Raw genomic sequence first — 18,597 nt, 5'->3', positions numbered from 1 at the left:
GAGCGTTGATTGCGTCATAGTGTGCGACTCGAGGCATGCTATAGTTCTGTTTGACCATGAAGTTACGTAGCAAGAAAGAGGCTGTTGTTAGTTAGTTGAATAAATATGGATATCGAGGTGTAGGGTGAGTCGAATTTAAAGGTTCATAGCGCCATTGAGAGAGTGAGAGTTGTCTTTAAGTAACTACTGGTATTTGGAAACAGCGATGTGAGCTGAACAGTCTCATTTACACTTTAGTGATTCATGCAACTAACAGCATGTGTTTTGTGGTTGGAAACCAAGTGTCTGTACAGTTTTTAGGTTAAAAATAAAAGCTGATTTATAGCTGAACTGAAGGAGAAGATGAGTGAGTAACCTAACTTATATTCAGTTCTCACTAGGCCAGAGGTTAAACATCCTAACATGGGCTCCACTGTGATATTGACTGTCAGAATATGCCACAGACCCTTCCAGTCTTTCTTTCAACAAGGAAGTTCAGCTTTCACCACATTTAAGACTTCTCTGTGTAAGTCATCGCAGCAGCCTCTGTCTGCACGCTGTCTGTGCACCAGAGACCCAGGTGTTAGACTGGCAGACAGGAGGAACAGTGGACAGGGTGGAGGAAAAAACACCAGACGTAGGGAAGATGAATCTTGGGGTGATGCTGAGAAGGGAAGAGGTAAGACCTCCACCCTTCGACAGAGACCTTCCCTCCCCAGATCTGTGTTTGCTGCTGGGACAGCAAAGAGGAAAGCCGAGCTGAGGATGATGAGGAAACCTGCCCTAGTCTGTCAGGATGAAGAGGAGCCTGAAGGGAGGATGACTAGAGGAGCAGGTCAGACCTTTTGTGGTATATAGAATAACATTTCACAAAAGCAGCTGTTTGAAGGATGAAGTTAGGTAAAGTAATGTGAAGAAATTGTTTGGACCGACATGATGTTTGACTGTATGAAGTCTAAATGAATCCACGGAAGTGTGTGGTAATCATTGTTTCCCCTTCCTTAACTGATGTACGAATGTTCTTTGACAGGGAAGATGCAGCCTCCTGAACAGCCGTTATCTGCTTCAGAGTGGAGGAAGCTGAAGGAGTCTCTGGGGAATTCTCAACGGTTTGAGGTCCAGATGATGCAGGCAATGTTCTCCTCCCAGGCAGAGCTGGATATTGCCAAGTGAGAAATAGTAAATAGCCAAAAGTAGCAAGAAATATCCGTAAAGCCCATGTATGTAACAAACATGTACTGAACCTTTCTGCCACAGGTCCCTGTTGACTTTTGTAGCCATGGAAACAGGGACGCTGGCTTATGACCTCCTCCTCCGGTACTTGACGTTCTGTGTGAGTGGCGGCCATGACACTGAGGTGTTTGATGTCTATGACATCATGCAAGGAAGCTTTGCGTCTCTGGACACAGGAGCCTCCAGCCTCTTCATCAAGTCCTTCAGCCGGACAGCGAGGTGGAGGGAGGCTATCAACATCCTGAACGAGCTAAAGAAGGTTGTTGTAGCAAACTTATTGAACTCCCGTTGGAGATGAAGTCCATGACATCCCTTCTCTGACATCACCCGCTTTTACTGTCGCCCCAACAGGTCTTTTCCCCATCACCACGCAATTATGGTGATGTCATCTCAGCAGCGATCTTACACGGTGACACAACCACTGCCTGGGCTCTTTATGATGAATTAACTGAAAAGGGGCTAAGCCCACACCAGGAGACCTGGGACGCTCTGTTTAAGGGAGTGAGGAAGACTGAGGAAAGCAGGAAAGAAGCAGCAGCAGCAGCCATGTCTCAGTCTGAGCACAAGGAGAGACTGCTGGAGATTCTGCTTTACATGAGAAACAATCAGATTTACCCCCAGCGCAGCCTCGCCAGCAGCATCAGAACCTGGTTTGAGAGGTACAAAAGAGTAGTGAAGGTTCTGAGGGTCAGTGGGGAAACTGAGACCTTATGCAAATTATACCATTTCCTAAATAATGAGTGTCGGTTCTCGGAACTGTGGCAAAGTCTTTTATCATGATGTCGTTTGCCAAAAAAATGTACATTAGCATAAAACACAACAGAATGTCTGATTACAAGATCTTATGTGATCAGTCTCAACAGTTACTGGCTTAAAAAGTGCTGCTTTTAACACAATAATGTCTTATTTAATCACTTGGGGAACATTCATATATTTAGATACAACTTCCGAATACATTTTTAGTGATTTGGCTTCTTTTATAATACAGATAAAAAAAACAAAAGACAAGATACAATTGTAATGCAGTGTTATTACCCAAAGTAATTTTCCACTGTCTGTATGAACTAGACATGGAACATATGTTTATCCACGTCAACTTCTCACTCTCATTTCTCTGTTCTCTGTCTGCCTCTTCCTCCCTGTCCCAGTCTCACCGGGCAGAGATGGACAGGAGGTTGGACCACGGCCACCCCAAAGTAATTACCCTACCTTCTACCTTGACGCGAATCTTTATAGCGCTTTATGTGTTTTCATCCATGTTTGTGCAGTGGTTAAACTGTATGTTTTGTACGAAGATGTATGTCATTTGTTTTGTGTTTGTGTGTCTGTTTAGGGGTGTTTGCGGGTGCTGTGGGTCTGAGTTAGAGTCCATCCAGCTGACTGCTGCGGAGTACCAACAACTGAAAGGCAGAGTGATGGCTGAAATCATTCAGGGACAAGATGTTTTCAACAATACTACACCGGAGGTACACACAAAACGCTCACACATGCTAATCAGGGTTTCCAGTTAAAAACTATCAAGTATTGATTCATTTTTAAAATCTAGGGTCATAATAAGAAGCAGTAGCTAAGTACACCTCTAGTAGGACTTTAATTGTACGCAGATTCTTTTCAAGGTATCTTGTGATATGAAGTGCTATTAAGTGATTGCACTTGCAGTTTACCCATTCATTGTGGTCAACATTCATATTAACATTTAGATAAATACTCAACATAAATAATAATGCATTGAACTCAGTCAGTTTTGTTTTCTATTATTGGAAATAGTTTATTTTAAATAACAGTCCATGTTGCTGATGTGTGAAACAGCCTTTCTGAACCCAAAATCAGATATTAATTTTAAGGTTAATCTGTCAGCAACATGTTACATTGGCTTTCTGGCTCCCTCTCTCTAACTTCTGCTAGATGGCGTCATTGGTACACATGCAACACTAGGCTGTTGAGGTTGTGGTTGAGTTGAACCCACCAGTAAATTATTTCATTTGCTGGATGATGGTAAAACAGCCAATGAACAGATCTTATCGTGATGCACTTTAAGGAGTTAAAGTTAGAGAAGTTAAACAAAACTTAGGTGATTAATGTCTCAGGACTGGGATGACTTTGCTATTCAGTGATTAGTCCAAGACAGGTCTTTATAATCTTTTTTTTCTCCCTCTCATTTTTGTTTGTTTGCTGGTAAAGCCGTTCAGACACTTGCTAAATAATAGTTTTTTTTACTCCCATGCCTGCTAGCAGAACATTTTCATAGACAAAAATTTTATTTTATTAATAATCAACTCACAAGTAACTCACAATTTCCTTAGAAACATAAAACCTAGATTAAAGTAATAATTGGCATTTGTGGAAGTATTCCTCTGTGCGTTCTTCCCAAGAGTTAAATGAAACAACTGATACCACTCTTATGTCTTACTCATGAATAAGTATCTGGCACGAGCAGCCTGTCAGGAGAAAGACTTGAATCAGGGGAACAGGCCGTCTGACTTTTTAGTTTAATAGAATATGAAATCATATCACAATAACTCTGTTCAAAGGTAACAATATCTGCAACAAAATCTGTAACAAAAAACAGCTCAAGTTAAGCTCAGTAATTACTGTCAAGAGTGACACCTTTTTTATTTATTTCTTTTCTGGCCAGGAATGTGAGTAAGCTTAGTTCCCAAACTGCTCCTTGAACAAAATAAACTTTTTGGTTGAGTTTGCTACATTATTATGCGGTTTTAGTTATGTAACAAACTACAAATTGCCATTTTTACACTTCAGTTTTAGTATGGATTAAACAAGATACAGAGTGATAATTAGAGAGTTTTTACAAGCTAACTCTTTGCCCGTGTTTCTAGCCTTTATGCTACAGGAATGAGATTAATATCAGTCTACTAAATCTGAATTGTCAAACTATTCCTTCAAGGGAAAATTATCTGCTGCTTTGTGCAGTTGGTTGTTGATATTCGACATGAAATCTAAAAATGAAAATGATAGATTTAGTGTATCTCGAGGTGGCAGAGACCACTTCTTCTACAGAAGCAGACGTGGTGTGTGAAGGCTCAGTGTGTCAGTGTGAGTATCAGTCATTCAGCTCCTGGTTCTAAGTGCCACCAAAGCGACGGGACTCACTTCACTCATTTGATAGAAACCTGAAGTCCACAGAGAATTAGGATCTTGATACTAGAGAACAGGACAACGCATTAATGCCGAGTTGAAGTCAAAACGAGAATTGTATTTTTAACCAAGAGATGCAGTCATCTCTGTTTCTTGCACGTGTACTGTGTTTGCACTGCCTGTGAATTGGAATGTACTGGCTGTGTAATGCCAATGACGGTAAACTTAAAAACAAGGTTATTCACCTGAAATAGTTGCAAAAAGATACTTGGCAACATCAGTAACACGTTGTTAATAACATACCATATTTAATTTATGAACAGAGAGAAGGTTTGCATGCAGTCCTTTGTGTTTTTCGATAGTCAGGGGGAGTTTGTTGGTGCAACTGTTAGTTAAATTGAGGGGATTTCCAGCGTGTGGAGCACCATGAGAATCTGGAACACAAACTACCTCATGCCGGGGAGGCGGACTGAGGAAAGCAGGCAGGCAGACAGACAGACAGACATCCTGTTTTAACTGGACTTGATTAATTCCCAATTGAAGGCAATTGATTTTAAGGGCAATCAGAATGTTTCAGATGACAGCGAAGCAACAGATGCAGGCGGGGACAAGAGACTGATGGAGGAAGACAGGCAGGGTGTCGATACAAAGGGGAAGAGAAGTCGTGTTTGTCTGTCTGTGGCCAATCACAGATGGATGTTGAGACACAAAGCAGACAGAGATCAAGTCATGTACTTTAACACCATAGTGAGTGACCCGAAAAATAGATTCCCCTGTGCAAATGTGACGCAAACTAACAGAATAGCCATTTTTTGAAACTAGTATGTTTAACTGCTCTCTGACACACAACTTCTACCAAATTTCTTGGGCTGTAGATTTCAGTGATGATGCATTTCCTTGCGTCATATGAAAGTCAATTGCTAAATTTTTGTTTTTTAATTCCCCAGAGGTTGCATTTTTGTTGTTCTGTTGCGTTACATTATGCACCAGGACAATTACCTTTGTCTTTTTCAGCTGCACACTGTTGAAGCTAAATAACCCTCCAGCACACAAAATGTTATATGTATATGTTCAATGTATGTGTTATTTCTTCAAGCCAATTGAACATGTGTCGGCACAGTTAGGCCTGCATGCCTCAAATACAAACACAAAAAGAGAAGTTTGGTTTATTTTTAGCCTTTCGACAAATGTAACATCGACCTACTCACAACACAGCCTTCTGCTTTTTTTTTTTTTTTTATCTGAACCCATTTCAGCGCACTACGATGCAAATGTTGCACTTCAACACCAAAAATATCAATTACAGGAAATAGCATTATACTACGATGCTTACATACAAGGTCAACCTCTGTATTATAATAATGAACATTCTGATGTTAAGTAATGTTGCCTATACTTTACTGGCTTTACAGGCTTTACTGTATGTGCAGAGAGGACATCAAGTAACACATTATGATGCAGTGTAGTATAAAAAATGATGGGGTTAAACAATCGCTCCACAATGCTGCTGACCATCTCACTATGTTAGGTCAGTATAGATAATTCCATTTATAGTTTTAATCATATTTATTTTAAACATTACCTGCGACATAACTTTACTTAATTGTGGATTCTCAAATGTAAAATGTGCATTTAATGCATAATCCTGGATGTTATCATACAAAAACAGAAAACATATAACCAAAGGTGGACTTGATACAACAAGTGTGAAACTCAACAGGAAGTTCCTGTTTACATGTTTGAATGAAAATGAATAGATTTAATTATAGCCTGAGTCCTGAAGCCAGTTATGCTTTTTTTGTATTTTGACTTTGTTCATCATTGGTAATGGCATATGTTTACAGGATACTATTGCTCTTTGTGTAATAATGAGGTGCCACTGTAAATTTTGTATGCAGGTGCAAGTGTGGGTATGTGTGTATATGGGTGTGTGTGTGTGTGTGTGTGTGTGTAAGCAGTCACATTATCCACAGCGGCACAATAAGCTGGTTTCACATATCAGCTCTGGAAAGTCCCTGGATAATTATACTGGACTTTCTCTCTTCCTCCGTCTCCTGCTCCCTTTTCTTTTTTTTTCTCTGTCAGTTACATCTTTTTACTTCTTTTATTTTCCTTTTTGCACCATTTCTTCATTATAACCCGACACACATACACCTGTCCATCAACACTCGGTCTTTTTCTCTCGTTCTTTTTGCCGTCTCAACCAAAACACACATCTACTCCCTCACCTCAGCTAAGACCAGCCTACAAGGTGAAACTACGCTGCTGTGGTAGGATTAATTATGGTCCCATACTGTACGTGTGGGAATGTGCCGGTTGAATTTTAAGCAGCCAAAACAGATACTGAAGCGTCACCGAGGTCTGGCAGACGTTTAATCTGCAGAACAGTTCCATCAGAGGAGGAATATTACAGCCTTTTTTTACATTATTATTATTAATAATATCACATTTTGATTGTGCATCTGTGACAGTGTGCACACAGTCAAGTTTCAAGTCTAGGGGAATTCACAGCCACCTATTTCCATACTGCTGCTACCTAAAAGCGAAAGTACTAACACTGTTCACGTGCTGGAGGCCCATACCAAGCTTCAACACTACAGTCCTGTTATGGCATGGAGCTGTAATAACACAGGGAATAGAGTCCGTCCTCATTCCAAAAGAAAACTTGTGGTGTTCATAGACTAGTGTCTGTATTTTTGGTTGCAAAAGTTGTAAAAAAAAAAAAAAAACCACAAGACATCAAGCACCTACAGCCATATTAGACTTTGTTATTACTTACTGCACATTAGCCCCTTTAGAGGAAGTTAGTGTGAGTATTGGATTTAGAAAATGTAGTGTGACTTAAATGTAGTATAAGCAATAGACATGAGAGACAGCTGACAGTAGCCCGCTTATCTACATTTTGCCACCCAAGTTTGCAGTGTGCTCTGTGTCGGTTAAGCTGCCAGCTGCCACTTTGCCATCTCAGCAACGAGAAGGAAAGTCCAGGTAGATGTGTTACTGGCAGCCCTGTGATCAGTCAGTGAGAAAATCAGCCAACCATCAGGCCAGCCGACTCACAGGTGGAGTTTGGTTGCGCTGCTCGACCGTAATGAGGAACAAGCCCCTGATGTCGTTCTTCAATTGATCTGCAGACTTTTCCTGTACATTTTCAGTACTGCACCTATTAAGTCACTCATCCAGTTAACCAGCCAGTCAGATTGTCAGCTGTTGTGAGGCTGCCGCATTTTCTGGAAATGAGCAAGTCCGCCTTTATACCCAAATCTAACTTGACATCAAAAGTCTCTGATTTTGACTAAGATGAAGCGATGAGTAGACATCGAACACATATGCTTGGAAGCCGATATGGAAATGTCCATGTGTCGTGTCTGCTTTTGCGTGTCTGCTGCTTTTTACTAAAAGAAAAATGTTAGAGTACATTTTGTGAATGCTTTCTGGACTTATTTGTGAATGTACTGGACTTTTACTCAGGGCTAGTACTGTACTGACATGCTTAGACTAGACAAAACAGGTCTAATATGTAGGCAACAGTTAATGTACATTCTTAACTTTGCTTTGCCCAAATCAAGAACTGCAACATTTCTTGGCCACGTTCTACTGATTGTATCATAATTTAGCCATGCTAGCAGAATGGCTCTGTCCTCCATTTTGGACCAGATCTCAACATGTATGGGATCGATTGCCAAGAAACTTTGTACAGACATTCCCCAGTGGATGAATCACTAACATCCTGCTGACTTTGGTGATCCGCTGAATTTTCCCTGTGGGCCATCTGCAGGTCCAATTAATCATTTATTCAGTGAAATGTACTGAAAGGATTGGACTGAAACTTTTTGAAGGACATTCTTTATCCCCTGAGGATGAATTATAATACATTTGGTGATCCCCTTGTTCTCTGGTGCCACTATGAATTAAAATTTCAAATTGTAAAATAGTTGCTAAATAGCAACATGGTAGCATTGTCACTAGCATGCTGAAGCACAGCTGTGCTTAAGTGCAGCGTCACAGAGCTGTTGGCGTGGCTGTAGACTCTTATTTTCCTAACACAGTGTAGGACGAACTTCATTTATTTGTCACTGCATTGGTCTGTTCTCAGGTTCTCATCATCATGAATCTCCAGGAAGCTTCATTGACTGTCCACACACTACTATAAAATATGCTGAGCTTCTATGGTTAAATAAAGCAGTACTGACATGAAATGTAAACTCAAGTGTATCTGTACAATACGGCACAATATCCACGTATGACATGCCTTTATTTATCTGTTTCTTTCTATCTACTCCTCCACTGGCCTGTTTTTGCTCAGTGTGTTGCCCTCTATCTCTCTATCTGTGTTCACTTCTTTCTATTTATGTGTCTGTTCAGGAGTTGGAAAAGTTCAAGACATTTGTGAAGAGGAAGCCAGCGTTTGATGTGGTCGTAGATGGATTGAATGTGGCAAACATCAACATGGACAAATCGAAGCTGTCAGAGACGGTGAGAAAACACTCGAACAGACGTACGTGCAAACAGTGAGGTTTCATTTAAATATTGTACAGTGTCTACCAGTCTAATTCAGAACCATCTCTGCAAGTGCAGACACACACAGTTTTACAGTCTAGATTTGAGTGGTTTCTTCCTACATGTATGTCCGTCCAACTCAGGGGCTTTTTTCTGCTGGTTGCACAATGACTAACCCTGCCGTGTGCGTGAGTAGATGTGTGTAGGAGGTGCCGTTATAACTGGCCAACACCTGATTTTAATAACACCTAGTCTACTTGTGTGCCCACAGCTGTCTGTCTATCAGGATGTCTGTGTCAACTGTCTTTCTGTCTCTCTGCATTAAAATATGTCACATCTTTCTCGAAGTGGCTGTGAGACAAAGGGAATCACACACTGACAACCCTATCTAAAATCAACTTCATGGGAAAGCTAAATAAATCATTTTTAAAAATGCAAAAGTCATGAAAATTCACATTGTGACGAGTGACAGAGACTATTATTCAGATGGCTGCATGAATGAAATCGGAGGTCAGCCAGACTGTTATGTATGAGATAAGAAAATCCATGTTAAATATACCATGAACTGTCTGCTGCCTCACTATCGACACTGAGAGGCTGTAATGTCACCCAGCAGTGCTTTGAGCTTTGAACACGCTCACAGTGATGATGCAAACGCTGCTGTTTGGCAGGTAGTTATCAATATACGCAGTAAAATCACAATATCTGTCATGTTGACAGTTAAGCTTCGACTTAATTTGCTTATCAGCGTTAAACACAAAGAACAGCTGCAGCTGATGGACATGCCAGTAGTTTTGCAGGTATTTGGTCATCAAAAAGCTTAAACAGTCAGTGGATCACCAAAGTCACCAGGCTCCTTGCTCTGCGAACACACAATGAACAGTTCAGTGCAATCCATCCAATAGTTCTTAAGATATTTCAGTTGACAAAGTTGGTGGACTGACAGAAAATTAGACATCGTCATCCATACAGCCTTCCCATCTGATTAGCTAGTAATTGTGTACATAACATATACCACAATTTTGAGGTCGTTATACATGTACTACATACAATAACACAAAATGATTGCAACTTAAGGCTTCCCCAGGGCCCACAGTTGCACTAAACATCTTAACATCTCTTAATATTTCATCATACAGATCTATTTGACACAATTCTTGGATAACCCAGTGCTACAAAAGTAAAAGTGGCAGCTCTGGCTGTGACAATTAGTAGTTGACAAAAGTGCCCCATTGCATAATTGGTGAGAGAGGTACAGTAATTAGTCTCTAAGTTTGTTTCAGCCATATTGAAGAGTCCAAACTTACACATGTTCTTCCTGTTCCTTTGACTTATATAAAAAGACATCCAAAAAGCGTGACTTGGAGTGTGGTCACTTCGATAGGCCTGTGTATCTGTAACACTGTGAATCTGTTTCAGGTTGTTGCCATGCAACGTACAAAACATATCCCAGATAACTCTTTTGTCTGTCTTTTAACACACAATTACTTGTTATGTGAACTACCACACACAAGCAAACTGTTTAAAACTTGTACAAGTCATTTATCTGCTTCATGCCGGCATCATGCATGACTGGTATTTGTGTTATTAGATATTCACATATTCAGAGTATTGAGGTGATTGCATGTGTGTTTTCAGCTGCTGGCGGTGGTGTCGGAGCTGGAGCGTCGGGGCCTCACTGTCCTGGTGTTGGGGAGGAAACACATGCTGCGGCCCTCCAGATCCTGGCAGAGACACAACATGGATCTCATCCGGCAGAAAGCTCATTGCTTTTTCACTGAAAATATGTGAGCACCTGATGATAAAAAAAATAATAATAAAACCATCATATGGAATACACTCCACAGAAAACACAGCAGTCATTTTGTTATTTGGATTTATTTTATGATTTTTGTATCCAGCCGTGCTTCTTTCTATCAACAACCTCACGCCTTTTGGTCTGTGTGTCTGTCAGTTCGGAGGACGACCCCTTCTTGCTGTATGCCACTTTGCATTCTGGGAACCACTGTAAGTTTGTGAGCAGGGACCTAATGAGGGACCACAAGGCCTGCCTGTCAGAAGGACCCATCAGGCAGCTCTTCTTCAAATGGCAGAGAGGCCACCAGCTGGTAGTGGGTGGTAGCGTCGCAGCCAGCAAGAGAGTCCGATTTCTGGTGAGGAAGATAAAGGAGCTGGTAGAGGTGCGAATGCAGACGGCTGAAGAAGGAAGCATATGAATTAACTATCTGCTTCTGTGTCGTTTTTAGAGTATTCCTGAGTATGACACCATTGTCCAGACTTCACCGGACTCTTGGCACCTTCCCTACGACGACACAGAAGACAGGAGCACCTATGAAGTACCTCAGAGATGGCTCTGCCTCACCAGAAAGCACTGAACAGACATCCTCCTAACACATATGCTTTTACAATGACTACGGGACTTGTAAATAAAACATTTACCACATTGACTCACTGGTCTTCGCTTTTTAATATAATTTTAAATCATCAGAATAATGTTCCTTAGAAATCACAAACAAACTGCAAAGGGGCAGAAGGTTGTATTCAGTGGTGACGTCTGTAAACTACAACGGTTGACCCGGAAGTGAAAGCGTTCAATCGGACAGATCACATCCGGTAGTAAATGTTAGGCATGTTTTGGCTGTTTCCTCTCTGTTTAGTTTCAATTTCAGTCTAAACCAGTGTTTATCTCAATTATTTCCTGCTGTCATGTCTCGGGGGTCAAGCGCAGGGTTTGACCGACATATTACCATCTTCTCTCCGGAGGGAAGACTCTACCAAGTCGGTAAGAAGTGGAAGAAATGAACTCAACTCAACCTGCTCTGTCATCACTACTAGCTAACAGGCTAACATTAGCTTGCAGCCTTTGAACAGCCCAGTCATATTTCAGTGTTGTTAAGGAAAAATCACCCAAGTAAATCGTAGTAGTGTCAGTATGTAGCTTATTTAATGCAGGAATAACATTGAATTGAATATAGTAAAATAAAAAACAATTAAATGAACGATATACGTGTTGTTACATTTGCTTCAGCTAACTTAGCTAGGTTAATTTAGCTGTGATCTGCTAACATAAGTAAATAATTCAAGTTAGACAAATATATTCATTGGAATGTATTTGACCTTTTTATTCAGCTACTATAACATGCAGTTACTTAGCACTCTTGACTGTTTACTCCTGTCACAATTTCAATCAGTCAGTCTCTTAAACGAGTCGTTATAACTGAGCTGCACTAGTTGTTAGCCTCAGACTTTGGACAAACCTCATATAAAACAATTCCTGGGAAATTAATGTAATGCAACTATTCATATATGCCATATATATGTTGTAATGCTTAGATAGCTATGTCCTGTGTATATTAAATTGCATGCAAAACAAGCAGGTAGCTTGTTGTAAGAGAAGTTGTGTTACATTGATGAAAGTTTGAGGGGCACACTTGGAACTCATGAGTTAATTTTTCCTTTTGTCTGTCTTCAGAGTATGCTTTCAAAGCCATCAACCAGGGGGGACTGACCTCTGTAGCAGTCAGAGGGAAGGATTGTGTTGTGGTCGTCACACAAAAGAAAGTCCCAGTGAGTATACACAAAGACACAGTAAACACTCAGACATTTGTGTTTCTGTGTCTTCACCAAGCATGTTTGCAGAGGCGATTATGGTTGTTTTATTACTGCTGGTGGAGTGTATGTGTGGTGTATATAACTCTTTTGTCTTGGATTTTTCTCAGGACAAGTTGCTGGATGCTGCAACGGTCACGCATCTGTTCAAAATTACAGAGAACATTGGCTGTGTTTTGACTGGCATGACTGGTAAGCAATGTCCCCTCCAACTAATGGTGAATTCCCACGACTATGAGCCATAAGTATTTAACGTTTCTGTCAAGACTTACTGTAATAAACTCCTGCAGACTGTTTGTTACCTTATTGTCATGTCACTAATGTTGTTTTGAGCTGGAAATGCATCAGTCCACAAAGTTTTCAGACATTTGTCAGATCTGGACATGGATAAAGAAAGTGCACTTTTAGTCAAGGGGCCATCTCTTGTTACAGCTGAACATTAGATAATAATTGTCAGCAAAACTACCTATCCAGTCTCAAAAGGTGGTAAGACATGACAAGTTATGAGTTGCAAATACATTGTACCAAGCTTAATGAAAAACTAAGCCTCTAACTTGTATCTCAGTTTTTTGTATCCTTATATTTATTGATTTTAAACCAGGTGCATTTCTTTCAACATATGTATTCCATTACATCAAAAAAGATACACTAATTACCCACCTCCCAAATACCCACCCCCAAACTCTGAGCCAATCAATGATAACAAAAAAAAATATATATATATATTATCGATAATAAAATAAAATTAAAAAAAAAAAACAGTAACAATGAAGAAAAACAAAACAAAACAGACAAAGATAATAACTATGATAACAATATTGGTTTACAATAAAAATGGCAGAGGCATTACCAATACAGCGATTAACAAAAATAAGAAAATAATAATAATAAATAAATAAAAACGAAAAATTGAAAAAAGACAAAGAAAACAGACAACAAAAGCACATATACAGGTGTAGTCTCAATTATTATTGTGATATTTATGGACAAATGTTTCCAGGTCTTGATTCCAAAAATGTAATGAATGAATCCCATATTTGATGAAAAATATGTTTTTTGTGTTTAATGGCATATGTAAGCCTTTCTATCGCTATACATGAGGATAGTTCAGTAACCCATAGGTTCACAGACGGACAACAAACACTTTTCCACTGTCTAGCAATAACACGTTTCGCGTGTAGTAAGCAAAGGTTGACCAATTTTCTTTCATGTGCTCTAAAGGATAGCGCTTCTGGGATAAGACCAAGAATACCCACTTCTGGGCTTGCAGGGACTTTTTTCTGGATAATGCAAGAAATTATCTCAACAAAGTCTTTCCAAAATTTTTGAATATGTTTACACGTCCAGATACAATGAAACAGAGTCCCTTTCTCTGTTGTACATTTTAACCTGTATCTCAGTTAGCTGAATCATCAGCTCTACTACTCCTGTTGTATCATAGATGTCTTTAGTTAAATACATTTGAGTGAAATACTTTTTTTTGTGCTTTGTCTTCCCTCCAGCTGACAGCAGGTCTCAGGTGCAGAGGGCACGGTATGAAGCAGCTAACTGGATGTACAAGTATGGCTATGAGATCCCTGTGGACATGCTGTGCAAACGCATGGCTGACATCTCCCAAGTGTACACGCAGAATGCTGAGATGAGGCCGCTAGGCTGCTGTGAGTATTGTGTATTTGTGTTTGAGCACACCAACAATGTGTCCTTAAAAGGTTGTTTATGTTATTCAGGGTTTTAACCAAAAGCAACCTCTTAAATAAAAAAAAAAATCTAAAATAGTACTTTGCTTCGTGAATAGAACTGGTGAATGCTTGTATTTCAGCTATATTAAGACTGTTATTAGGATGGAAAGTGTGTGGGGGTTTCTGGGGGTTTTCAACACCGCTTTATTTTGACTATGTGCTATCTGCATCTTCAATTCACATACCTCTGAAAACAAATACTGGTGATGCCCTCTTGTTTTTTGCACAAGGTTGATAAACCTGTATATAAACAGGCCACTGTCTATCAGTGATTCCAGATTTCCTTTTTAACAAGCGTAAAATGTATTTTTAAAGTTCTGTTTAGAGCATCGTCAGGACGCTTGTGTTTTCAGTCCTGTCTTCATTCCCCTCTACCCTGCATCCTTCCTCCAGGTATGATTGTGGTTGGACTGGATGAAGAGTTTGGTCCGCAGCTGTTTAAGTGTGATCCAGCGGGCTACTACTGTGGCTTTAAAGCCACGGCAGCTGGAGTAAAACAGACTGAGGCCACCAGCTTCCTGGAGAAGAAAGTCAAGAAGAAACTGGATTGGACCTATGAGCAGACTATAGAGGTAGGGTACATACATATACTGTATGTTATAGAACTGTTATATATTCAAATTCATAAAGCCACATTGGAATTTTATACTTAAGCAACCCTTCTTATTAAGATTGTGGGTGTCAGACAACTCGGTTATATCACATGACCACCTATAACTTTTCTGGACCATGAAATGTCTCAAGCAGGGAAAGTCGTGGAGTGCTTTGGATGTCTGAAATTTTTAGGGTGTTCACACCAGTTGAGTCCCTTTACTAGCTTTATTACTCAGCGTTCTTTAACAACTGGTGTGACAACCCAGATATTGCAGCCATGGATGAAACAAGTATGTAAGGTGATTTAGGTTGGTAAGAAGTATATGAGATGCATCTTTTATAAACTGATCTGCTATATCCTTTTTTTAGAATATAGGAACATATTTATCAGATTTTAATGTCACCTCCTTTAGAAAAAAATATGAGGAGTGGAATATGTCACCTGGATCTAAATTTTTAGAAAAATGTATGAAATGTTGAAACTGCGTTTCCTCATTGGTCTTTCTTGGAGACATTAAATATTGTCTTGCTGTTAAATGTGCACACACAAACCACACCGATGTGCTGTGTGCTGGTGTAAGCATAGACTTTCGTTTCATAAACTAATAACCACTAGAAGCGCTCATTATATTCCGTCTTTCTAACTGGTTTGACACTTTGACCTTCTTGCTGTTTTAAATGCATCTACCACTCAGAGAGTTCTTCTCTTCCTCCACTGCCGGTCATGTTTCTCAACAACTGTCCCTCTCTTCTCAAAACAGACGGCTATCTCATGTCTGTCAACCGTTCTGTCCATCGACTTTAAGCCCTCAGAGCTGGAGATTGGAGTTATTACTACACAGGAATCTAAATTCAAGTGAGTATTTTCCTGACACAAAGAGAGAAAATACACCGATAGCTGTAAATTAGGAATATAATCCTGGCCATATGGAAAAAAAGGTTTTCACAATCCAGGTGCTGCTATAAGCAGGTTGTTACTGGAACAAATGTACTGGATAAATTTTTTACAAAGAAAGAAAAAATCCCTCTAACAAATCATGCAGCTCAGAACAGATACCATTGCTCCTGCCTTAAAGCCTTGCAGAACTATTCTTTTTTTTTTTTTTTTTAAATTGATCAAAACAAGCATGTTTAGTTATGGAAATTCCCTAAAACTAAAACCAGAAATGAGATCAAAGGAAGGGCTTACAAATTTAAATGTGTTCTCAACATGTCCATCTGTGTGTAATGCCTACAAAATCCAGCACAACAGAAATTACGACCGTTAACTTGTGTGTTTTTGTTCCAGGATCCTGTCCGAGGCGGAGATTGATGTTCACTTGGTGGCTTTGTCTGAGAGGGAGTGAGGAAAGTTGGCAGACATTTTGCTGCAACACCAGAAAATCGTGTTTCCTCCACACACAGGCCTTGTCTAGAAGTAATGTAAAGGAGGAGTTGGTATCATCTTGTTCAGAAGAGACAAACTAAAAGCTGAACAATCAAGAACAATTTGGTCATTTTTATCAGGCGGGTGGAATACATTACCCATCTGCACTGGCACTTACCCCTCCTTCATTCTCTGTGGTCACACCCAGGACCTGACTGGACACCATGTTCTCATATATTGACCCCTCCATTTATTTTCCTTCTCACCTCGCTGAGACATCCTTCACTGCAGGCATCTGCCAAATGACACACAGTTTGGAAAGACGCTGGACATTCATATCTGTCAACGTGAGTCTGATACACTCCTTGGTTGCGGGTGGTATCAGCCATCAGTCACTGTTTCCTCTCTGGATAGAGCTTAGCCCAAATGACTTCCGTTGACGAGTGTGAGATGAGCAGATTGGAGGACGGGGGTGTGGTACCACTACAACTACAGCACAATACCTCTTACTTTGTATGGACTTGGTGGTCCTGCAGCTTCTTGAGTCACTGTGTTCCATCAGTGCTTCAAATCTTTACTCAGGGCTGCCACAACGTGTATCTCTCTCATTTTATTCTTCTGCTTTAAAGTCTCCTCTGATGTTTATGCTCTAATGTACTTTGATAAAAACCCAGGGAACATCTGTGGGAATTGTCCCCCAGTCATCATCACACCCCTGCTGAGGTCTGCTCAGGTCAACAAGTCTCAAATAATTTCATTCTCCCCCTTGTGTTTTGATCCTCCTCCTCCTCTCTGCTGTACATTACTGCTCTTCTATTAAACACAATGTTTTTATCGATTACTTGCATTCCCTTGTGTCCTTTTCTTTGTAGAATTCAACCTTGTGGTGCTCTAGCCTTTATATTAATCTGACCACTATCAATTTATATTTGTGTTGTTTTGGAAAAAGAAAAATATTACCAGGTCCAACTTCAATAAAATCTGCACTGCTGGTGTCATATTTGGATGTAAAACAGACTTTTAATGTCCCTCTTTTGTTGTACAAAGATTGCACATACTCAGCTGTTTTTGTCAGCTGCTTTGACTCTAAATTGTCAATCATAAACAGCTTTCCAGTGCAAAGCATGGCAGTCTGTTTAATTGGGCGGAGTAATTTATGACCTCTATACAAGAACTTAGGCCCTGATTAATAAGGGTATTGCAAATATTTAAAATATGAGTAAATTGTTGTACAGTCCACCACATTACAGATACTCAGCCAAGTTCAGCCAAAGCTGAAAATTAGGTCATTATTCACTCACCCAGTTTGTTGAGGTCCACAAAATATTTTTGGAGCCTCACAGCAACATGGCATTGCAGCCTTCTTCTAAACAACTGAAGTAGCTGGGAACTTGATTTTCAAATGTGAAAAAAGGCTGAAATCTTCACCTGTAGCATCAGCACTCACCTCTTCACAAGTGGGTGCTCGAGCTCGGCTGTGTATTTAGGGTGCAAGTAACATCTTTTCTAAACCATGTGGGATTCCGGAGACTTGGATTAGACTGGATTGGAGTCCCTGTCTACTTAAGTGTTTCAAGAAATGCTGCAATGTTGTTTTGCTGTGAATCTCCAGAAATGTTTTCTGAACTACAAAATGTCCTGTCTCATCGTTGGCATGGTACTGAGTAGATAATGACAAAATGTTCATTTTTGGGTGAACTTATATTTTAAGTGTAATGTCTATTACAAATTAAATGTGAAGAGCATATCTATACTACAACTGTAGAATTGCACAACTTATTTGACATTGGCTATTGATGTTTATTCAAATGTCAGTAAAACTCCCTTCCTCCCTGTTGCTCAGAACTTCACTCAAGCATCCTGTTATTCAGCGGAGATTCCCTTCTTTGGAGGAATAAGAAGCAGGAATGTTGCGAACAGCTGAGTGTTGTTCCTGGGAATTTCCTGTCCCTTCCCCCTTGGCTCCACCCTCCCAAAAACTTCCTGATTTAGAGGACCTAGCAATCAGCCTCATCACACACACACAATGTTCCTTGGCCTCTTATCTCTTTCTAAGTAAACACTGGGAGGAATTCAACTTGCCATCAGTTCCTCTTTCAGTGGAAACAAGTTGTCGGGTTATCAGCACTTCCCTGAATGACATGCAGAACATGAAAATAAAGGGGCGGCTGCTCCGAATGTCAGCTGTCATGCTTTGATGGAGGTATTTCTACAAGTGCAGACGCACTGACGGCACGTGGTTGAGGTTATTTCCCGTGTAATTGCAGCCTTGTAATGCTGTCAGGCGCTGTGGATTATATGCTGCATTCTGTATAATCTTTACTGTGACACCACCAGAATCATGACATGTAATGTACGCATGTGAAAGCATTCGCGTCCAAACATAGTACCTTGGTCGGCATCCATCTGAAATTTTCCAGTCACATACGGTCTGCTTCCCCTTTACACCCCCCAAATCCACAAATATACTCACACAGGTAG

General features: G+C 40.2%; 2 protein-coding genes across 3 annotated transcripts; both read left to right on the top strand.

The window, feature by feature from the left end:
* The first annotated feature begins 22 nt into the window (after nucleotides 1-22).
* Nucleotides 23-11,255, top strand: LOC119034406 (protein only RNase P catalytic subunit). Of its 2 annotated transcripts, XM_037125367.1 has the most exons (11): nucleotides 23-124; nucleotides 371-814; nucleotides 1,010-1,148; nucleotides 1,237-1,471; nucleotides 1,564-1,871; nucleotides 2,361-2,408; nucleotides 2,546-2,678; nucleotides 8,674-8,784; nucleotides 10,447-10,595; nucleotides 10,763-10,961; nucleotides 11,055-11,255. In XM_037125367.1, the coding sequence occupies exons 2-11, from the start codon at nucleotides 403-405 to the stop codon at nucleotides 11,181-11,183; spliced, it is 1,863 nt and encodes a 620-aa protein (XP_036981262.1). In that variant the 5' UTR covers nucleotides 23-124; nucleotides 371-402; the 3' UTR covers nucleotides 11,184-11,255. The 2 variants fall into 2 exon arrangements, with proteins under 2 accessions (XP_036981262.1, XP_036981261.1); XM_037125366.1 differs by having other exon boundaries at nucleotides 49-814.
* Nucleotides 11,256-11,387: 132 nt separating this feature from the next.
* On the top strand, nucleotides 11,388-16,957 carry psma6a (proteasome 20S subunit alpha 6a). The gene is made up of 7 exons (XM_037125370.1): nucleotides 11,388-11,590; nucleotides 12,281-12,375; nucleotides 12,528-12,609; nucleotides 13,920-14,075; nucleotides 14,550-14,728; nucleotides 15,512-15,606; nucleotides 16,039-16,957. The coding sequence occupies exons 1-7, from the start codon at nucleotides 11,515-11,517 to the stop codon at nucleotides 16,094-16,096; spliced, it is 741 nt and encodes a 246-aa protein (XP_036981265.1). The 5' UTR covers nucleotides 11,388-11,514; the 3' UTR covers nucleotides 16,097-16,957.
* Nucleotides 16,958-18,597: the final 1,640 nt, after the last annotated feature.

Source organism: Acanthopagrus latus, chromosome 16 (genome assembly GCF_904848185.1).
Source record: "Acanthopagrus latus isolate v.2019 chromosome 16, fAcaLat1.1, whole genome shotgun sequence".
Classification (NCBI taxonomy): Eukaryota; Metazoa; Chordata; class Actinopteri; order Spariformes; family Sparidae; genus Acanthopagrus; species Acanthopagrus latus.
Note: the sequence above shows the minus strand (reverse complement) of the source record. Positions and strands in the feature narration are given on the sequence as shown.